This window comes from Amblyraja radiata, chromosome 13 (genome assembly GCF_010909765.2).
Source record: "Amblyraja radiata isolate CabotCenter1 chromosome 13, sAmbRad1.1.pri, whole genome shotgun sequence".
NCBI classification, from domain to species: Eukaryota; Metazoa; Chordata; class Chondrichthyes; order Rajiformes; family Rajidae; genus Amblyraja; species Amblyraja radiata.
In genome coordinates this window covers 5,610,338-5,632,824 of record NC_045968.1, presented here as the reverse complement: position 1 = coordinate 5,632,824, position 22,487 = coordinate 5,610,338, and the positions used below count along the sequence as shown (strand labels likewise).

The window sequence follows — 22,487 nt, the reverse complement described above, 5'->3', positions numbered from 1 at the left end:
GCATAGGTCAGGACTTTCAAATAGCAATTGAATTGAAATGAGGGGAAATAAATTGCGGAGCCAAAGGAAAGGGAGGAATGGAACTGATTGGATTGTTCTACAAAGAACTTCAGAGTGGACTCAATGGGTCGAATGGCCTCCCCCTATGCCATAATGATGGGAATAGCTTCCTCTGGGGTTTAGTAGTATAGTGGTTGTCACTTTTGAAACACTACAGTTCTGGACCATTGATACAAAAGCACAAATTTAAATTCTGCTGGAGGAGCTGGGGCATTCATGTTGTGATTATTAAATAAAGTTGGATTTTTTTTCTCTCAAAATATGTCTCAATAATGATAACTATGAACTCACTGGACAATCCTAGAAACCTATCTGATTAACTAATCTTTTACATTGTAAAGAGTTGTACAAAGCACATCTAATTCCACACAGATGTCATAATGCAAGGTTATATAAATAATACACAACCTGGGAGTAAATTTGTTGTCCCAACTCAATCTGTCCTGTTTGACATCCTACCCACCATGGTGGTTGGCTTCTATGTGCCCCCACCCTTAGTTCAGATGCAATTGGGGAAGGATAATAAATACCGGCATGGTCAATAATGTTCGTGTCATATTAAGGAATAAATTCAAAATAATTCAGTGAAAGGGTATCCACTGCCTTATAATCAGTGAACTTATTTTTATTTTTACAATAACTTAATTTCTAAATGCAGCTTCTGTGAACAAGTATGCTTTTCAACGTAAATAATGTGAGAAAATTCTTGCTTGCATTTTTCTGAAAGAACAAAGACGCACTCTTGATTTATTCTATAATTAATTACTATGTAATTCTACACATTTTGGAAAACCGTTTCCAAATTCAGATTCGCTGCATCCAAGATAGAAATTGTATATTAAATCAGTGCTCTTGACAGTTCATATCCTTTACAAATCTCCCATTGGAAACATTTCTGCACTAAATGGCTTTCAAAGAAAATATTATTAACCAGATAAATATTTAAAGATAGTGCAGCAGCCAATATTGATGCTGCAAACAGAAATGTGGCATTTTAAAATTTAAACATTAAAAAAAAAAACATACCAAAAATCTTGCCAGCAAACAAAATTGGAGTTATGGTTAGAATTTGTTATACAAGTACTTTACTACCTTCAGGTTTAGGTAAATGGTGAGCCTTCAATCACAGGTGCCAGAGCAAAAATTCAATAAAGCTACAACGGAACGTAATTTTGGCGCCAGATCCCAGTATGTCTTGACTTTTACCCAAGTAATAGTAATTTTTGGATGAACTCAATTGTCATGCATTCTACACCTCTTGACAGGCATTATTTATGTCAATGGCAAGGTGAGCAACTGGTATAAGACTTTTGAACATTTCTCCTAAATTATAGATTAACTGCTAATTTAAACTGCCACTTCCTAAACCATGGAAAGGTCTGCATTGACACTGATTTCCCACAAATCTGGCTTCTGAAATGTTAAAGACATTTGCAAAGAAAAACTGCAGCCGAAACTTAGCGTGGTCCAGTGCAGAAAGCATATTCCAAAAGTCAAGGACGAAAGGTATTTGGAATCAAAAGTGGAAGTCCATCCAGTTTATTTGACTTTGATAATGCTTAATGTGGAAATCGGCAAAGCCCATCATTTTAAGGAAACTTACCTTGCATAGAATCAGTTATACAGCACAGAAACTGGCCTTTCAGCCCAACTCATCCATGCTAACCAAGGCCCCTATCTGAACTAAACAGCAAGGACAGAACTTTCTTGCAGAAAAAAAGGCATTGGTGGTCAAGAAACTCAACATCGCTGATGAAAGCTGAGAAAATCCAGCCCACAACTGCTTAATGTGGAGACGTCAGCTCAAGGCGAGCATCTTTACCGCACTGCTCCATGAAACATTTTGACCCGACACAGTAACTCGGTTCCTCTTCCCGTAGATGCAGTCTAACCCAGCGGTTAATTCCAACATTTGCTGTTATTATTTTGATTTCCATCACCTATGGCATTTTGGGCTTTTATTTTATCCAAGGATTATGGCTGCCTCCTGAAGCAAAACCTCCTGGGAAGTTTCTTTCCATCTGATGTTGCGCAATGTCTGCAGCTTGCATTCCAGCTCTTCAACACAGAGCCAAAAGCCCTTGAGCCACTGATAGTTGCTGTGGATGTAGCCCACTTGTACAAAAATGTACAAGTGGGCTCCCACATTTTACAGCAGCAATGCATCTTCTGTCTTCCTTTCATTTTTAAATTGTTGGGTCAAATTATTGACCTCATTTAGTTTATTAAATTACTTAAGCGTAGTTGTATAATTTAATAAAATTGTCCAGGCTCACTCACAATTTAGCCCAAAGTCTCACCAGTACTTGCCTATCGTTTCAAGGATACTTTAGAATTCCCTCATTAGTTTTCAAATTCCTCGAGGGTTTTCCCACTCCTTGTGCTATATTAGTTTTCAGCCTCATATTATTTTTACAGTTTATTTTGCTCTATAGCTCATTGTATACAAGATCATCTTGAGTTAATAAAGCTCTTCATTATTAAATAGCGCCTTTTTGAATGAGAATTTCTGTTTACATTAGTTTTGCTTTTTTATCTGATAAATCTATACTCCTTTTTTTTCCTGCAGGAAAGCTGCTAATAAAAGTTGCTGACAGAATTGCTGAGGTCATTGAGTCCCATCATTAAAAATGACAGATCTTGAAACCACATCTATTGTATTTGATCTATGCAGTTGAAACCGTAGATGGCTCTCCAATCAAGTTATTCATAACATTATTTTTGTACATTAAATGTGGATTGAATTCATTAATGGAGCAATCAGTATTATCCTTTCAAGCTCACCTAATACAGCAGCATCAGTAATTTCTCTCAGCACTTCTTTCTCCATTTCTGGGTTGTTACAAATCTCAATCCAGCTTCCTACTATATTCATTTGGTGAGCCCAAGATAGCAGCTGTTTCTGATTGGGCACCACAAAACAGATGACGTAAGACTGGTCGCTGAAAATAAAACAGACTTGTTAATCAACTTTTGGCTGTTAAACATTTGTAAGCATTATTAATCGATAAAATATTTGCACGTATTTTGCATTCCCGTTTTCCCTCACTGTCCACACACACAATTCATTGACTGGATTTTGCAAAGAAATGTCAACTATTCTGGGCCGCTCTTCCAGTGATTACCCAACTATGCTCCATGGCATGAATGAGATGCCATGCTCCATGGCATGAATGAGATGCCATGCTCCATGGCATGAATTGGTCTAGAATTCTCCAAAAATTTAAGAAATTTAACAAAATATTATTTTCATTCATTGCCTTCGTTGTGATAGACAGCACTGGTACAATGTACCGACGCCTCTATAAAGTGCTCTATAATGTTGCTAGTTTTCTGGCCACATGACACATGTTTCTTCGTTGTTCTTACTGGCATCTTCGTCTACAAAAGAACATTAAAAAATGTAAATGTCCCTAATTGTCTTCATTTTTATAGGTTTAGTTGTTTAAAAAAAATTTCATATTCAAAGGACTTGGTTTGAGTTTTGAACATTTGAGTCCCTCAATGTCCGTCTTCAGCCGTTTTGTGGGTAGGGTTAGGTCGTAAACACACCTTATTTACATTATTCACATGCTTACAGCCTTGTTACTAAGGTCATACATGCTTTTATCTAACAAGATCCAGTTTCCAGATGCGAATCAGGAGATGCATTTTCAACACATGAGGCTAATTTTCAACTGTGTGTAAATATACATCGAAAAGATTGAGGAAGACAATTACTTATTTTTATAGTAAGTGAAATACACTGACTTAACTCACTCACGATATAACGTTTCAAAGCATCTAATGCTTTTCATTCGTATACTTGACCTTAGTAAGATTTTGCTATTTTGTTATAAACTGCTGGACACAAACTGATAAAATCTTAACCAAACAGAGCCTAGAGGCTTCAAGTAAAGAATAAAAGCAACCATTTACCTTTATTCAATTAGCCTGAGTGAATGTGAAACAGACAGCACAAGGAATTGTAATTTAGAATAGGTTAATATCAGTGAATAAGGATGTATTTTTCAATCCCCCAATCGTTTTCTCTTTGCATTACCTGTTATCCTGGTGCAAGGTTTTGATTTTAATAAAGTACACCTGTTTTACCTAGATAACTTGTAAAACAGCTTTTTTTTAAATTGCATCTTGGTACATGTGACAATAATATACTAATATCAAATAAATAGATGGGATTAAATACTTTCATGAGAACATTAAAAAAACGGGAAACAAAAACTTTATTTTTTTTATTTTAAAAAGAGAACAACTAATAATTATCAGTTGTAAGGAAATTTAGTGCAAATATCCTCAATTATTCAGTATGATCCAATATTGACAGTTATCGTGATAAGGGGCAGAATTCCATCAGCTCTACACTGAACACACTTTATCCCCTAATGTTACATGAAGGAAAAGGAAAAACAATCTGCAATGCTTTTTTTCCCCCTCTGGTAGTAAGGAAGAGTAATGAATGCTTGCACCATGCAAGTTAATCTCATCACCTATCTTGTAATGTTGCCAAGCAAAAATAATCCATTCACCAAAATCTTACATCCATGTAAACTAAAAATGTACTTTCTGACTTTGTACTCATATGGGTAAAATCAACAGCTAACTCAAAAAAGTGCACATTTACGAAGATCCTACCTGTTCGCATAGACACAGATGTTATCTATTAATGGACTGTTCTTCAGAGCAGACTCCACCTTTCCCAAGGCAACATATTCCCCAGCCTGCAGTTTGACAAGATCTTTCTTCCGATCTACAGAGAATGTATAATTAGTTACAATTCTTGAAGTTAAATGCATTCTATTAAAAAAATGCTCATGATCATTATCTGAACATCCATCCAATATCAATACAAAATAATTTACCCAAAGTCAAACTGTATAAAAATTGGGCTGTTTTCATCTGAAATGAAAGTTAAATTCTAACCCTAGCATTGCTGACTTTAGTAAATTAATAATGATCACATCGTGCTGTATGGAACAATAGTCTGCATTCACAGTACGCCAAAGATTTAGAAATATTCTGGATAATTTAAAATGTATTTTGAAATTCAATATAAGGGGAGATTGGCCTGCGATGGTATATAGTGAGTCCTATCTGAGCACAACACCACAAGACTGAGATGGGAAAATAAGTCATTTTGGTCTTAGTTATAGTTTGTATGCCTTCCTTTAATCTTTCAATTGATGTTTTATGCAATGCCGGATTGTTGAGCTAATAGAGGGGAATGCTTTTCTAATGAGAGCATGTGTAGAACAAGCCAACAATTAGTATTATTTTAATGAAGCATATTATTTTTCATTGTAAACTTTTATTGTAAAGTGGCATTACGGACATGCGTTAAATAAAACTAAATTAATTATATTTGCACAAGATATTAGCAGCAAATGCAAATTGCCTATAATGCTTTACACCATTGTTTTAGCAAACAGCCCTCACCAGACAATGGCTAAAATATAAATATTTGTAGGGTAATTTAGAAAGAAAATTTGATTAATTCTGGGGGCAAATTCCTCCAATGGAATTTAAATTTCCCCTAAGGGCACAATCGTTAATCTCATTAAATTAAGGTTTTTTTTCTGTGAAAAAGCACATTTTCCCAAGATTATACCGAGCTGGAACTGGCAGGATCCCAATAAGCCACCAGTAAATAATAGTTGATTTTTTTCAGGAAGATCTCAAACAGAATTTGGAAATCTTCCCAGATATGCTTTCAATTTACACCAACCATTACAATTAAAATGTTATGGGTTTTTGCAATTCTAGTTTTACCTGAGATCCAGGCATAATGATTGAAATTTACATGCTGTTAAGTGTGAGGTCTGCAGACACTAACCAATGACCTTAAGGCATCCATCATGGTGAAATTCACCGACATCACCAGTACAGAACCATGCCTGCCCATTTTTATCCAGAAAATAATCTTCCAATGTTTTGGATTTATTCTTGAAGTATCCCAGGGTAACATTTGGTCCACCAATAACGATTTCTCCTCTGGGGTGTGGTTTGTCATAAACGGTATATCCACCTGATCAATGAAATGGGGGAAAAAACACAGGTCATGTCACAGAGCTGACACCTAAAATTCCAGTGACCTATTGTGTATTACATATCCAAGTCAGCATATGTATTTGGAGGTGTCAATTTTATTTCAAAATTATTGTTTAAATTTCCTTTCATGGTAACCTCAATAGCCACTTTAAACCTTGCAGTTCTGTGATTTGTTGTGGGTCCAACTTTGTTCTCATGTAGTTGAATTGCCTTAGTTTTATTTTTGGTAACTGTGCTTTTGCCCAAGCCCTCCCCAAAATGCTCCACCTCTTGCTGCATTCCCAACTAAACTTTTGGTTACTTGTTCCTTATTTGGCTCAGTGTCAAACTCTGCTTTCAAATCTTTCCTCTGTGGAGCAGTTTGGGATAATTTACCAAGATGTTAAATGCTAGAGGGCATAAGTTTAAAGTGGGAGGGACAAGTTTAAAGGCAAGTTTCAAAATAATTATACACACTGCCAGGGGAAAGCAGATGACAGTTAGAGTCTTATGCTTCTTAATGCTGACCGTTAAGAAGCATTTGGACAAACTCATGAACATACAGAGAATAGGATATTGTCCGGGGAGAAGGAATGGATGACATTTCTGGTCGAGACCCTCCTTCCGAAGAAGGGTCTCAACCCGAAACGTCACTTATTCCTTTTCTCCAGAGATGCTGCCAGTTACTCCAGCATTTGATGTCCACCTTCGATTTAAATCAGCATCTGCAGTTCTTTCCGACACAAAGGATATTGTCCTCTTGCAGGCAAAGGGGATTATTTCAGATTTAATTGTTGTGTCCTGAAGGGCTGTATTTGTTCCATGTTTTGTATGTAAATACAAGATGATATCATGCAATAAAACCTTATAATGTAACTATAAATTAGTACGGATGGAACCATTATCATTCTTTACTGAAAAATTGTTCCAGAATAAATCCAAGATCAATTTAAATGAAACAAATTGAAAATCATTTATTTTATTTCTTACTAGATATTTCCATTTCAAACAATAGACTTTGCTCACCTTCTTCCCAGTTTTTTAAAGTAATTTCGCAGCAGGGTAGAGGTGCTCCCACACGGCCAGTGGTAAAGTCACATACTAAAAACAAAAAAAGTTACTTGAATGAAAGTTTCCTTTAAAAATAGTAAAAGACACCAAAGTACAGGAGTTTATGGACACTTGAATATAGATTAGCTTTACATTTAGAAGCAGTTTATCGTCACGTGTACAAAGGTAGTGACAAACTTTGTTTCTTGCTATCCAGTCAGCAAACAAACTATGCTTGATTACAATCAAGTCGTCCACAGTGTACACATACAAGATAAAGGATTTAACATTTAGTGTAAGATAAAGTCAGATTAAAGATAGTTTGATGATCTTCAATGCGGTAGGTAGAAGAACAGGACCTCTCCCTAGTGGGTGAGACGACAGTTCAGTTGCCTGATTACAGTCAACATAAAGATGATGATCGCTTTTTACTCTGTATATCCTCCCAACTTTGTCTCTATTCTAAACTGTTGATTCAAGGGTCAGCGAAAGAGTTAAAAAAGTTAGTCATTAATATTACACAAGCTGGTTTTCTGCTTAAACCATGCCAGACTACATCTTAACTTTCCGTATCAAGATTAATACCGCAAGCAATGGAATGATTGAGCAAAGAGCTAAATGAAGTCTCTTCTACTACTGATTTGCATTTTTGATTTGTTTTCTACTTGGGTAAAAATCCTTCATCAAGCCGAGATAAGTTCCAAAAAAGAACGGCAGATGCTGATTAAATCAAAGGTAGGCAAAAAATGCTGGTGAAACTCAGCGGGTGAGGCAGCATCAATGGAAAGAAGGAATGTTTAATGTTTCAATGTTTAATGTTTTATGTATCATTCTTAACTGTCATTGTATGTTATGTTGTCACTTGTGGGCGGAGCACCAAGGCAAATTCCTTGTATGGTAATACTTGGCTAATAAACCTATTCATTCATTCAATTGGTGAAGTTTCGAGTTGCTGTTCCTCCAATTTACACTGGGCCTCACTCTGACAATGGAGGAGGCCCAGGACAGAAAGGTCAGATTGGGAATGAGAGGAGTTGAAGTGCTGGGCCACCGGGAGATCAGCTTGGTCAATGCAGACTGAGCAGCGGTGTTCAGCGAAACGATCACCGAGCCTGCGCTTGGTCTCGCCCATGTAGAGAAGTTGACGCCTGGAACAGCGGATGCAGTAGATGAGGTTGGAGGAGGTGCAAGTGAACCTCTGCCTCACCTGGAAAGACTGTTTGGGTCCTTGGATGGAGTTGAGGGGGGAGGTAAAGGGACAGGTGTTGCACCTCCTGCGGTTGCAGGGTAAAGTACCTGGGGAGGGGGTGGTTTGGGAAGAGTTGACCAGGGAGTTATGGGGGGAACGGTCCCTGCGGAAAGCAGAAAGGGGTGGAGATATGATGATGTGGCCAGTGGTGGGATCCCTTTGGAGGTGGTGCAAATGTTTGAGGCTGATGGGGTGGAAGGTGAGGACAAGGGGGACTGTCAATGTTACAAGTGGGGGGAGGGGGAAGTAAGAGCGGAACTACGGGATCTCGAGGAGACCCTGGTGAGAGCCTCATCTATAATGGATGAGAGGAACCCCCGTACCCTAAAGAATGGGAGCCAGTAGGTTTGTAATAGATGTTGTAATAGAACTCCCATAACTATCTTGACTACACTTCTTCCCACCCTGCTTCTTGTAAAGACTCTATCCCCTACTCCCAATTCCTCCGTCCTCGTCGCATCTGCGCCCAGGATGAGGTTTTCCATACCAGGGCATCGAAGGTCCTCATTCCTTAGGGATCGTGGGTTCCCCTCTTCCATTATAGATGAAGCTCTCACTAAGGTCACCGCAGGGGATGCAACACCTGTCCCTTGTTGCCAGAGGAAGTAGTTGAGGCACGTACTGTGACATCATTTAAAGGACATTTGAACATCTACATACATAGGAAAGGTTTAGAAGGATATGTGCCAAATGAGGCTAGTGCAGATGGGGCATCTTGGTTGGCATGGACGCTGGGTCGAAGGGCCTGTTTCCATGTTGTTAACTATCCATGAAGCCTTGATGAAAAGCCTTCTGCAAATGTGCGAGTGTAGCTTTGGTCTCCATGCAAGGAAAGTTTACAAGACAGACTCTGAAATGGTAGGATTGAGCAGTTGGCTTATTTATGCTCACTGGATCTCAAAGTCTACAAGATATCAACAAGACCAGAATGACTAAATGAAGGGAGAGGAGGAGGGTTCTTGATTGCTGCAAATCCAGAAACTGGGATCATCGCCTTACTTAGACTATGGAATTTAGAACCAAGATTAGGAGAATTTTCTCCTAATTGTTGACTCAATGGAATGCCCTAATACAGAACGCATGGAGACAAGGTTATTGAATGTATTAATGCTTAGGAGATCAAGAGATAAGATAGGAAAAGGATGCTGAAGTGAATAATCATCTATGACCATATTGAATAATGTAGCTCAAAGGGCTAAATGGCCTGCTACTCCTATTTTCTATGTCAAGGGTTTTCAAGTATAATCCATGAACATGAAAGTCCATATTCACGTCACTTTATGGTGTTAGTCAGAGGATGGAAATAGGCCTTTGATGAAAATTAGATGTTCCAAGAATTAACTGCCACAATTAACCTAGATTAGTTCATATTTACAGAAGTGCCAACTGCAATCATGATTACATGTCTATAAACGTTCACTCTTCAGTAATGGTTTACTTTTCACTTGACGTTACCTTATATTGTGTTAAATCAATCATTAATACTATAAAATGACAAGTTAACTATTTATTTCATTGAATCTACAGGGGAAAAATAGCAAAATAAATAAATGATTTTTGTTTTCTCAAAGAGGAGTTCCTTGAGCCACCTATACGAGTTTACTTCTTAACATAAATCTATGGGCATGCTAAACACAAAGCAACGACAAAGTACAATTCCCAGGAGATGACTAACCATCACTAATTGTCCCTGCTCCACACGTCTCGGTTAATCCATATCCCTGTCCAACAGGGCAGCAAAAGCAAATGTTCATGAAACTTTGTGTGGATGGTGATAATGGAGCACCCCCACACAGAATGAGTCGAGTCTTGCCTCCGAGCAATAAACGTATTTTCCGGAAAATCAACCTACAAGAATGAAAAATAAAAACAGTTTAATTATCTGCCTGTTAGCATCAGACTCGGGATCATTCAACGCAAATAAGTTAAACATATTGCAATAATGTAACATAGTTGACTGTATAAACGACCAATAGTAGGGAAGTTATAAAACAATTGTCTGTTTATAGTTATTCACCAATGCCTCTGTTACAAGCTGTTCTTGCAACAGCTTGTAACATAGTGAAAACTCTCAAGACATTTGCCAATAAGGGTTCATATTTTAATGACTGGTAACCAGAGAGCTGGTAGAAGTGGCTTTTGAATAGGATTAAAACATGTCCCTGAAAGTCAGAGCAAATGGAACAAAAGGCAGCGTAGGATTGGAAGTGGTGGAAGAGGATGGAACTAGCATGATGGTAGAATGATCAGTAATTTGCAATAGAGAGACTGTAAAGAAGGATTTGTGCAAAGATGCTATAGATAAAATAATTCTGGGCAGCATATCCATTATCCTTAAAAACCTCTCATCTTCACACATGAGTATTTCAATATTCTGATCACCAATTATGAATACTGCATTAACAGTTTCACATTTGCAATGTTTTAGTCATTGAAAATAGAGAATATTTCCACTTGTAAAATGGTTTGTAGATTTTGCAATCAATGGAATCGTTTTAATATTATTTTTAATAATAAAGTAGGTACATAATCTTCAGTACTAATAATTTTCTTCCCCAATAATTTTAAGCAAAATGAAGAACAAATGTTTTATGCTGCCTCTGCCCTCCAAATCTGTTGGGAGTCTCCTGTGGCTATCTCCCTCCTCAAACAAGTATACTGTTTTGCATACTGTGATTAGGAAGATGAACAATAACAGTAGCCAGAACAGTGGCATCACATCTGTCTCTGTTAAACAGCAGGTTAAGGTCAAGTCTAGGCGAGCAATACTGATGGTGGAATCCCTAGTCAGGTGCGCAGACTGGTGTTTCTGTTGCAGCAAGTGAGACTCAGGACTGCCTGTTACTTCCCTGGTGCCTGGGTTAAGTATGTCTGAGTGGGCACAGGACATTGAGAGAGGGAAGTATGTGCAGGGGAAGGATTTACTCATATTTGGAAAAGAATGGGTGAATTAAAGACAAGACAGCAGGGGTTTGGCTGGGTCAGATCCCCATATAAACTTGAAAGGAGTTTTTGAGGAGGCAACACACAGGTTATTGTTGAGAGTAGGACAATGGATGATCTCTAGATAGATGTTAAGGCATTTGACAAGTTAATTCATGGTAGAATCTTTACACTGATGTGATTTTTTTCCACCCAAACCTCTACCGCACCATTAAGTATAACAATGACGCATGTTTGTTTGTTTCTATTCACATCAGTCGCATAAATTCATACATTTGTTAAATACAATTTAGCAATATCAATTGTCTTACCAGTCACATATAGGTGTGTTATACCCAACAGCTATCTGTTCCTTCTTGTAATTGTAGGCAACGACAAAAAGAGTTCGCTGTATGCTATTCATGTCTTCTACTTTGGTTACTATATTCTTATAAATTCGATCCATAATTTCCTGTTGGCACAAAATGAGAAATAAAGTAGATTCAAGAGCAGGAAAGAGAGCATATCAACTGGATATATCACGGCCTGGTTCGACAACTTGAATGACCAGAAACAAAGATTACAAAAACTGATGGACACTGCGAAGGGATTAAAAGGAGGTGCTGCCTCAAAAAGCTAGCCAACATCAAGGGCGCTTTCCGTGCTAGATCATTTCACTCCTGCCATCGGGAAAATGATTTAGGAACTTGAAAACTCACCTTCACGTTCAGGAACTGCTTCTTCCCAACAACCATCACGTTCTTGAACACTACAAACATCAACTAAAATAGAAACTGTCATGGCTGCACTCGGGACTTTGCCATTTGTATTGCACTAATCATTTTTAAAATGTATTTACTTATTTTTTTGTTTGTTATATTTGAGCAATGTGTTTCTAGACCTCATTGTTCTAAGGAAGTAGAGGCATTCATGGGCTTTCTTTACAATTGCAATATGGTGGGCCCAGGACAGATCTTCAGAGATATGCATGCTCAGGAACTTGAAATTATTGACTCTCTCAACTGCTGACCCGTCAATGAAGACAGGCTTATAGATACTAGCATAAAACAATAAAATTCACACTTCAAACCGCTCCACTTACTAGAGGCATCTCACCATGCTGATTATTTATCTAAATATCTAGACTGCATCACTAACATCTCAATGGTAAACTACCACAATGGTAGTCTTTTTTAGAAGAAAAAAAAGTTGGAAAAGTACTATACTCCAGCAGAGATATTGTGCCTTTTGAGTTTGCACTAATTTAATGGCAATTCAATAAAACTCTGATGATCTGCTATCTGACGGTTCAGAACTCCATGCAGTTTGTAATCCAGCTAACCAGGTGATGTTTGCTGAAGTCACCGCCCATTTGCCAGGGCCCCAATTCCCATCTATCAGTTCCCTGTATTCCATTTAAACTCTGAAGAGTTCCAACCCAAAGCGTTGTCTATTCATTTCTTCCCACAGATGCGGCTTGACCCTCCGAATACCTCCAACTGTTTTCTGCTTAAGATTTCAGCCTCAAGTCTCTGTGACCCCCCCCCCCCCCCGTAAACTACGACTGTGACTGTATAATATCTATTTTTTTTTTAAACTTTTTAAATAAAAGATTATTGCTGGATTAATGTACAGTCAAATGTGGGACTGACAAGAACCCAGATTGCTGGCTCTTCTCTTCACTGACTCTTATTCAGGTTTGCTTTGACGTAATCAGATCCTTGTGAAACCACCAATTCTGCACTAAATTGCAGCCAAGCCAGAAAGATGTGGTCAGAAAAGACTTGGAAGATAGAATTTCATATTGCTTGGGTTCGACTAAATGGTTCCATATGTATTCAAGAACAAAAACATGGGATTATCCTTGGCATCCATGGGAAAATATCAAACTATGGATAATCACACATGTGCCAATCCCTCCTTGAAAGAGAAATGATCATAACCCAGCAGCAAAAATATACTCCTTGTCTCACTCAGTTAGTGCAGCACAAGAGAACTAGGATTGAGCAGTCTGTAAATAAGCAACACTTCAATATTTCAGGCAATCACCATCTCTAGTATTTATTGAAATTCAGATTTTAGAACTCACCGGTACAGCAGCTAATAGTGTTGGTTTAAGTACAGTTGTATCACCTTTGCTTCCTTTCTTGATTTTGGCAGACTATAAAATAAATTGAATATAAATAAAGTTATAGGACCATTTAATTGTCTCCATATGAACAATTAAATTTAATTGTCCTTGCAATTCAGACAAGCATACATGATGTGCATTTAAAGATAAATGTTTATAAGCTTTCAAAATACATATCAAATGTATAGAAAAATACTAAGATCCTCACAAATTAGATACATATCAGCATTTTTTAGCTTTTAAATGCATGGTGAAAAATCAGCTATACTAGTTGGTGCATGCGGAAGTCAACACAAAATGCACTTTGAACCTGCAATAATGTGAAAATATTGGTAGGATGTTTAAGGCCAAACCAAAATATTAGTTTAAAATATAGTTTAAATTCTTAGAGGTAAAACAAATATTAATATGATTTTTAAAAATAATCGATTTGCTTAACGTGTACCTGATCTGCCAAGGTCTGGGGGGAAGAGTAACCAATACAACAGCCACAAGCCATGCACAGCGTTTCTGCGCTCAGCTCCAGGACGTGTGCCAAGGGCAGGTAACCAATATAGGTGTCCTTTGGTCTGTAAAAAATGTTGATATATTATTTAACAACATCACCAAAAAAATCTTAAAATCCCCAATTACATTTAACAGTATTAGACACAATATTATAGTTCACTGGTGACTTCTTCAGAAGATACAGTATTCACAGCTCACAGCAGGTACTTGATTGTACAATATTGACCAACATTTTAGCATAGTACTGATCCAATGTTGCACAGTAAGAGGTCAGGATTTTCCAATGAGATATTAAATCAAGCTTGCAATCCGTCCTCAGCGGACAGAAGAGACAATGGCAACATTTTGTCTCCTAATCTGAGGAAAGACATTCTTGCCATAGAGGGAGTACAGAGAAGGTTCACCAGACTGATTCCTGGGATGGCAGGACTTTCATATGAAGAAAGACTGGATAGACTTGGCTTGTACTCGCTAGAATTTAGAAGATTGAGGGGGGATCTTATAGAAACTTACAAAATTCTTAAGGGGTTGGACAGGCTAGATGCAGGAAGATTGTTCCTGATGTTGGAGAAGTCCAGAACAAGGGGTCACAGTTTAAGGATAAGGGGGAAATCTTTTAGGACCGAGATGAGAAAAACAATGTTCACACAGAGAGTGGTGAATCTGTGGAATTCTCTGCTACAGAAAGTAGTCGAGGCCAGTTCATTGGCTATATTTAAGAGGGAGTTAGATGTGGCACTGTGGCTAAAGGGATCAGGAGGTATGGAGAGAAGGCAGGTACAGGATACTGAGTTGGATGATCAGCCATGATCATATTGAATGGCGGTGCAGGCTCGAAGGGCCGAATGGCCTACTCATGCACCTATTTTCTATGTCTACGTTTCTATTTTCTCATTTTCAGAATTATATTTTCGTCACTGAACATCACTAAATTATGAATGTCACATTTCAACAATATTTTAATTGTTGCAATTTCAAAATGTCCTTGCGTTGTGAATGTGCAAGCAAGTTTTCTTCCTTCTAAGAGAAGTTACAGCAAACATGCTAATTTATATTTGAATATTACACATATGTAAAGTTTCTGAATTCATGAAGATTGGATTTGAATTAGCATCGACTGCAGATGAAGCAATGTAAATTAAGTGGAAGATTCCAATACAGTGTTTTATGATACGATAGAACTTTATTTACCCCAGGAGGGATCTTCCAACAGTCATAAAACACACAATGCGTGAAATATAAAATTAAAGTGATGAGTGGAAAGGATTGGGGATGTGCAAAGATTGGGGGGGGGGGAGGAGAAAATCAGTCGACCGCACGACAGAAGGGGGAGAAGTTGTACAGTTTGATAGCTACCGGGAAGAAGGATTTCCTGTGGCGTTCTGCACTGCATTTTGGTGGAACCACTGTTGCTGAAGGTACTCCTCAAGTTGACCAGTGTCACGGAGGGGGGTGAGCTGTACTGTCCAAGATGCTATTTGCAGTTTGAGCAGCATCCTCCCCTCCAAGACCATCTCCCATCAATCCAACCTCCCCAGGACAGAGCCAGCCTTCCTGATGAGTTGGTTAATCCTGTTGGCGCCCACGACCTTCGTCCTGCTGCCCCAGCACACGACAGCGAGGAAGATGTCACTGGCTACCACAGAGGAGCCAGTTAAAAGCACTGGAGAAGTGAAAAACATGACTCTCACAGTGCTTCCCAGCTTATCCAGGTGAGCATATATGATGGAGCAGGTGGATGATGGTGACATCAACCCCCATCTTTGTTTGGTAAGCAAACTGCAGGGGGTCAAGGTAGGGTTTAACCAGTGGTCGCAGGTTAGTGAGCACCAGCCTCTCCAGGGACTTCATGATGTGTTAAGTCAGCGCCATCAGTCTGTAGTCATTGGAGGAGCTCGAACGCGTCCTCTTAGGTACAGGAACCACTCAAGGAAGATATAGCTCAACAAAGGATACCGTATAATGTAATTTGCATTTGAAATCCTGTTATTAATAGCCTCTATTCCTAAAACAAAACATTCAGATTGGAGTCATATCTCCATTGAGTGATCAAATGAGAAAAATTATCCCCAGACTAATGTGCAGTTTAGTTTAGTTTAGAGATACAGCGAAGAAACAGGCCGTTTGTCCCACCAAGTTCACACCGACCAGCGATCCCCACACATTAACACTGTCCTACACACACTAGGGACAATTTACATATATACCAAGCCAATTAACCTACAAACCTATATGTCTTTGGAGTGTGGGAGGAAACCGAAGATCTCGGAGAAAACGTACAAACTCCATACCGTTTGCACCCATAGTCAGGATTGAACCTGGGCCTCTGTTGGGTCACTTAATTTTAAAAACAGCTTCTTAAATTCCATCCTGGTACTTAAATGTGTAGATCTTTCTCCACTTCAATGAAGGTCCAAGTCAAAAAAGCATAATTGTCATATATTTTAACTTTCCCCAATACAAACCTTTCAACAAACCTTTCCCGAATGATCATTAATAACACGTACCCCAGGTCAGGAACTCGGGCAACCATCCCCGCTATTCCGGCAACGAGGTTGCTGTGTGAAATCATTACTCCTTTTGGTAGTCCTGTGGAACCACTTGTGTACATTATTACTGCAATATCTAAAGTTGTAGGTCTCATCCGAGCTCGATTCACTAGGGAGAAGAAATTATTAAATTTATAAAAATAATTTAAAAGACAAGCAAACATTAAAAACAATTTGCCCCATTGCTTGATGTCATTCACCATTTGCAAGCAATCTATTTGTTTTACCAATTCCCAGTGCCAAATACCATCCATTTGGCAATTATTTAATCTACCACGTACAATGATTTGCAGCTCTCTACTGCTACTGCTTTCATTTTTGATAAATTCCTCTTTGGCTTCCAAAGTGCATTAAAAGGCACATAATGACATTTCTCATACAAATTTCACTTCTGCCATGTCGATCTCCAGTTTTTAAATAATGCTTTCATGTTTCAATGAATAAGGAACAACTTCTCCTTTTGGGGATTGCTTCTGGCATTTCCAATCAGTGGGGAGGGGACAGCAAGTCCTGCTGCTGCCTCACAGCTCCATCAACCTGGATTCCAACCCAACCTCAGGTGCTGCCTGTGCCAGGTTTGCACATTCTCCTTGTAACCACATACGCTTCCCTCCACATCCTAAATACACGACGACTCATAGGTTACTCAGCCACTGCAGATTACCCCATGTGTAGGTCTGTTGGAGGAGTTTCGGGAGAGAATTGATTGGCTTGCAGGAAAGAACGAGCAACAGGGAAATATAAACTGATTTACATCGGTGAGACCAAGCGTAGGTTGGGCGATCGTTTCGCCGAACACCTCCGCTCAGTCCGCAATAACCTACCTGACCTCCCGGTGGCTCAGCACTTCAACTCCCCCTCCCATTCCCAATCCGACCTCTCTGTCCTGGGTCTCCTCCATTGCCAGAGTGAGCAACAGCGGAAATTGGAGGAACAGCACCTCATATTCCGTCTGGGGACCTTGCGTCCTTATGGCATTAACATTGAATTCTCCCAATTTGGCTAGCCCTTGCTGTCTCCTCCCCTTCCTTAACCCTCTAGCTGTCTCCTCCCACCCTCCCATCCGCCCGCCCTCAGGCTCCTCCTCCTCCTCCCCTTTTCCTTCTTTCTTTCCCCACCCCCCATCAGTCTGAAGAAGGGTTTCGGCCCGAAACGTCGCCTATTTCCTTCGCTCCATAGATGCTGCTGCACCCGCTGAGTTTCCCCAGCAATTTTGTGTACCTTAGGGAAATATAAAGTTGGAGAATGAGATTGCTCTGAAAGGCAACATACGGAAATGCCATTCAGCCCATCGAGTCCATGTCAGAAATTAAAAAAAAATAAGATGGCATTTGATGGGATCTCATTTTGGATTATTCTACTCAGAAGTCTGTTCGAAATAGAATTGTATAGCACCCTGTCTAAAACTGCTGCATAAATGTCTCACAAAACATTGCATTTGTCTTCTCATGTGGACTCTAGTTTAAATCAAGTTGTGGCAAACCTCAAAATTGTACTGTTTGGTTGCATGTTTTGAAGCAACCTTGCACTCAATGCAAAGCATTTTGGCAATTCATAAAAGGTCTTAATGGAACCAAAAGCATAAAAAGCCATGGCAAAGCCATTGCTTCTGTTATTGATCGAGGGAAATATAAATACCACATTGATGCAACTAAGATACACATGGCAGTGATCCTTTAATTGATGCATATTGTTCAAGTTGTTCTACAAATGCACCCGAACAGATTGAAATGAAAAATCAAATGGCAGGGAAGAGAATCTTTTCTTTATTCATCGTCCCTATTTATTTCGGCAATACCAAATAAATGATAAACAAGGCAAAATATCTAATTAAGAAATCAGTAAATTCAATTGATGCAAAGAAATCTAATGTTAGAATTCTGAAACAAGGAAATACACATCAGCTAATCATCGAGAAAACATTAGAATATAGAATAGAATAGTTTAGAATAGTTTCTTTATTGTCATTGTAACATGAACCATGTACAACGAAATTGTAAAATGTCAGCCAGTCAGTGCACCATTCAAACATTTCTAAAAGCTAACGATACATACAAAGTAAAATATTTAAAAAGATAAACAACTAAAATAAATATCATAAAAATAGCACGCATAAACACCCAGCCCTACATCCTTCTGTCGATTTCATGTATGTATGTATCGCCCCTGCGTTCCTTGGCGGCTACATTTAGTGCCTTTATAGCAGTGGGGTAAAAACTGTTTTTAAGTCTGTTTGTCCTTGTCCTTGTAGATCTGTACCGTCTGCCTGACGGTAACAGTTCAAACAGGGAGTGTCCGGGGTGGGAAATGTCCTTTATAATACTCTGGGATTTTTTGATGCAGCGGGAACTGTGTAAGTCCTCCAAGGTAAGGAGAGGGCATCCGACAATCCTCTGGGCGTTGTCAATGGCCCTCTGGAGCGCTTTCCTCTGAGCCGCTGTGCAGCTGGTGTACCATACGCATACACAGTATGTTAGGAGGCTCTCAATGGAGCACCGATAAAAGGACAGCAGCAGTCTCTGAGTGATGTTATTCTTCCTGAGCACCCTCAGGAAGTGCAGTCTCTGCTGGACCTTTTTCAGCAGCGCAGAGGTGTTCACGCTCCACGTCAGGTCCTCCTCAATATGGATTCCCAGGAAGCGGAAATCCGCCACCCTCTCCACACAGTCCCCTCTGATAATTAATGGTACCATGTCCGTTTTATTCTTCCTGAAGTCTATTATTATCTCCTTGGTCTTTAAGGTGTTAAGGAGCAGGTTATTTTCTCCACACCACACTGTCAGCTGCTCCACCTCATCCCGGTAGGCGTACTCGTCCCCCCCGGAGATGAGTCCCACCACCGTAGTGTCATCCGCAAATTTGACAATGGTGTTTCTGTGGTGGGCGGGGATGCAGTCATGTGTGTAGATGGTGTAGAGCAGGGGGCTCAGCACGCAGCCCTGTGGAGAGCCGGTACTGAGGCTGAGGGCCGTGGATGTGTGATGGCCCACTCTGACTCTCTGGCTGCGACCCGACAGGAAGCTATTTATCCACATGCAGGTGGAGTGTGGAAGTCCCAAGTCCCCCAGTTTGTCCACCAGTTTGTGGGGAAGGATGGTATTAAAGGCAGAGCTGTAGTCCACAAAGAGCATCCGCACGTAGCTCCCCCGCTGCTCCAGGTGGGACAGTGCAGCATGGAGAGCTGTGGCTACAGCGTCCTCTGTAGATCTATTCGCTCTGTACGCAAACTGGTGGGGGTCAAAGCTTCGGGGCAGGAGTGATGTGATGTGACCCCGGACCAGTTTTTCAAAACACTTCATCACCACTGGTGTGAGTGCGACTGGCCGGTAGTCGTTGAGGCTGGAAATGTGGGGTTTTTTGGGCAAGGGGACTATGGTTGCGGACTTCAGACAGGGTGGAACAGTGGACTGGGCCAGAGACTGGTTGAAAATCCTCGTACAGACTCCAGCCAGCTGGTCAGCGCAGTCCTTCAGCACGCGTCCAGAGACGCCGTCGGGTCCAGTAGCCTTCCTTGGATTGATGGCCCGCAGCGTGCGCCTCACCTCATGCTCCTCTATCTTGAGGGTTAGGCTGCTGTGGACCATGTGGTGTGATGTGGCTGTCTCGGGTGGCTCCACTTCAAAGCGAGCAAAGAAGAGGTTCAGCTCCTCTTACTTTTCTACTTAAAGTAGAAATTCTTTCAGTGGCTTCAGTTGAAATATTATATTGTTTTCGCTTTCAAATGTTGATTGATCAGCCATTCATTTCATGCACATTGTTAATTAAATGAAAACAAATGGAAACTCATTGAAACTTAGTGTAAGGCATGGATAGAGCAGACAGAGAGGATGTTCCCACTAGTGGTTGAGTCTGGGACCAGAGGTCATAGCCTCAGAATAAAAGGACATTCCTTTAGGAAGGAGATGAGGAGGAATTTATTTAGTCAGAGGGTGGTGAATCTGTTGAATTCATTACCACAGAAGGCTGCGGCCAAGAATGGATATTTTTTAGGCAGAGATGGATAGGTTCTTGATTAGTATGGCTATCATGGGTTATGGGGAGAAGGCAGGAGAATGGGGTTGAGAGGGAAAGATAGATCAGTCATGATTAAATGGCAGAATAGACTTGATGGGCTGAATGGCCTAATTCTGGTCCTAGAACTTATGAACTTGCTTTCTTTCCTTTACCTTATGTAAAAAGATTTTGAAACATGGAAAAAAAAAATTTAAGTAGGGAGAAAATAAAACAAATGACATACAGTTTTCTGGTTTTGCACCCAATGCTTCCACTCCTGTCATGTTGTGAACCATGATTCCACGAGGATAATCAGCCCATGCAGTTGTCTTATCATCTACAATTATGATATGTTGCAGTTTTGGAACGTGAAGGAGGATTTCCTGTTGGGAAAGAAAGGAAAAGAAAAGTTCAGAGTGAACATAGGTTCATCTCAACTGCAAGATAAATTTATGTTCATTTGATGGAATCCAGCTGTCATTATATTTATGACATTCTTGTACCTGCTGCTATATCTAAACTTGGGTAATGTTGCAAGACAAATAGTGGAACACTTTCCTTCGGATTCAGAGATGCTGCATTGCATTCATTAAGCTACACTAAAATTTAATGGTTTCTACAGATTCAATTTAACAAAATATTCATTGTTTGTTGCCCTGGCACTGAAGGGCACCTTTTCCCAATATTTGCTGGTGCTATTTTTGCTGCTACTTCACTGAGTGCTCTGTTTTGTCACTTTCTACAGGGATTCTGTGGAAATGAGTGAATAGGCCAACTTCAACTACACTGAAAAATGCAATGAAAAAAATACATTTTCTTAAATGAGATTTAAAACAGTGAACATCAAATGCTGCAAATCTATAGTACTAAACAAACTAATGCAGGTGATAAGTCCCCCAAAATATACAAGTTTCTGGTCAATGACAGATCTTTCCATAGATACGACCAGGCCTGACAGCCATCTCCAATATTTTATTTTAATCGTTGATATTTCAGCATTTTGCCTTTAATTTATTTTAGTAGGTGATGCTTTGCCAATCATTTTAACCATTCGCATTTTATTTTTCTGGTTTGCTGTCTGTGAAGTCTCTCAGCCAAGTTGATGATTTAATTGCTGCTGAATTATTTATTTATTTTATTAGTTCGCTGTGTGAATCCCTGAAATCTAGTAGATTCTTTTGAGATGCCCACATAAGCTAGAGTTACACATACGTCAACTGGGGTATGCATTTCTGCTTCATTCCACAAACATGAGTAAACCACAGATTTTATTGAATTCATAAACTCCCCATCTGCCACAAGGGGATTTGAACCCATACATCTCATACAACCCATTAATCCTGGCCTCCACTGAAGTGATAGCCGCCAGCAACTATTTGGAAAATGTCGAGTCTGTGCCACAGACATTGTTTGATCCCTGTGGAGCAGATTTCTTCAAAGTGGCGTTGGTTTACGGATTGTCATTAAAACTCAATCCAATATTTAGTTACAGGATGGATTTGTAAGCATTTAAGAAACTGCTCTCTACGAGTGCCGATCTATGAAGTCAAGTTTAAAAAAAAAACTCAAGCTGTTAAGATAAGGATCAAGATCAAAAAAGTAGAAATCGTGGTGAAATAAAGTGAAAGTAAAATATTTAGTACTCTTTTGGGTTCCAAAAAAATGTATTTAACTTAGGGTAGGACACAGAAACCAGAAATAAATAGCATAAAATAAATTGGATATCACAAAGATATCAATGCAAAATAGTGCAAAGATGAGCATCCAAAAATTGTGGCTACAATACTAGAATGTGGGCATGTAAACTAATAAATTAGAATATAAAACAATACAGCAAGGAACAGGCCCTTTAACCCACACGCCCATGTTAAACTGATCTCCTCTTCCTGCAGGTGATCCCTATCCCTCAGTTCCCTTGAATTTTAGATTTTTGGGAACAAGAATAAATGTTTAATATCCTAAACTATCCTAAATAGGGGAATATTTGGAATGCAATTTTAAA

General features: G+C 39.4%; 1 protein-coding gene across 2 annotated transcripts in view; it reads right to left on the bottom strand.

The window, feature by feature from the left end:
• The window catches only part of acsl3 (acyl-CoA synthetase long chain family member 3), a 73,131-nt gene that overhangs the window by 4,795 nt on the left and 45,849 nt on the right, over window positions 1–22,487 (bottom strand). For both annotated transcript variants that reach the window (XM_033031126.1, XM_033031128.1), the window contains 10 exons: window positions 20,730–20,868; window positions 16,451–16,601; window positions 13,882–14,005; window positions 13,395–13,466; window positions 11,638–11,777; window positions 10,059–10,231; window positions 7,111–7,185; window positions 5,891–6,082; window positions 4,693–4,807; window positions 2,845–3,002 (listed from right to left, as the gene is read on the bottom strand). In XM_033031126.1, the coding sequence (XP_032887017.1) occupies window positions 2,845–3,002; window positions 4,693–4,807; window positions 5,891–6,082; window positions 7,111–7,185; window positions 10,059–10,231; window positions 11,638–11,777; window positions 13,395–13,466; window positions 13,882–14,005; window positions 16,451–16,601; window positions 20,730–20,868 (1,339 nt within the window). The remainder of the gene's footprint in view (window positions 1–2,844; window positions 3,003–4,692; window positions 4,808–5,890; window positions 6,083–7,110; window positions 7,186–10,058; window positions 10,232–11,637; window positions 11,778–13,394; window positions 13,467–13,881; window positions 14,006–16,450; window positions 16,602–20,729; window positions 20,869–22,487) is intronic.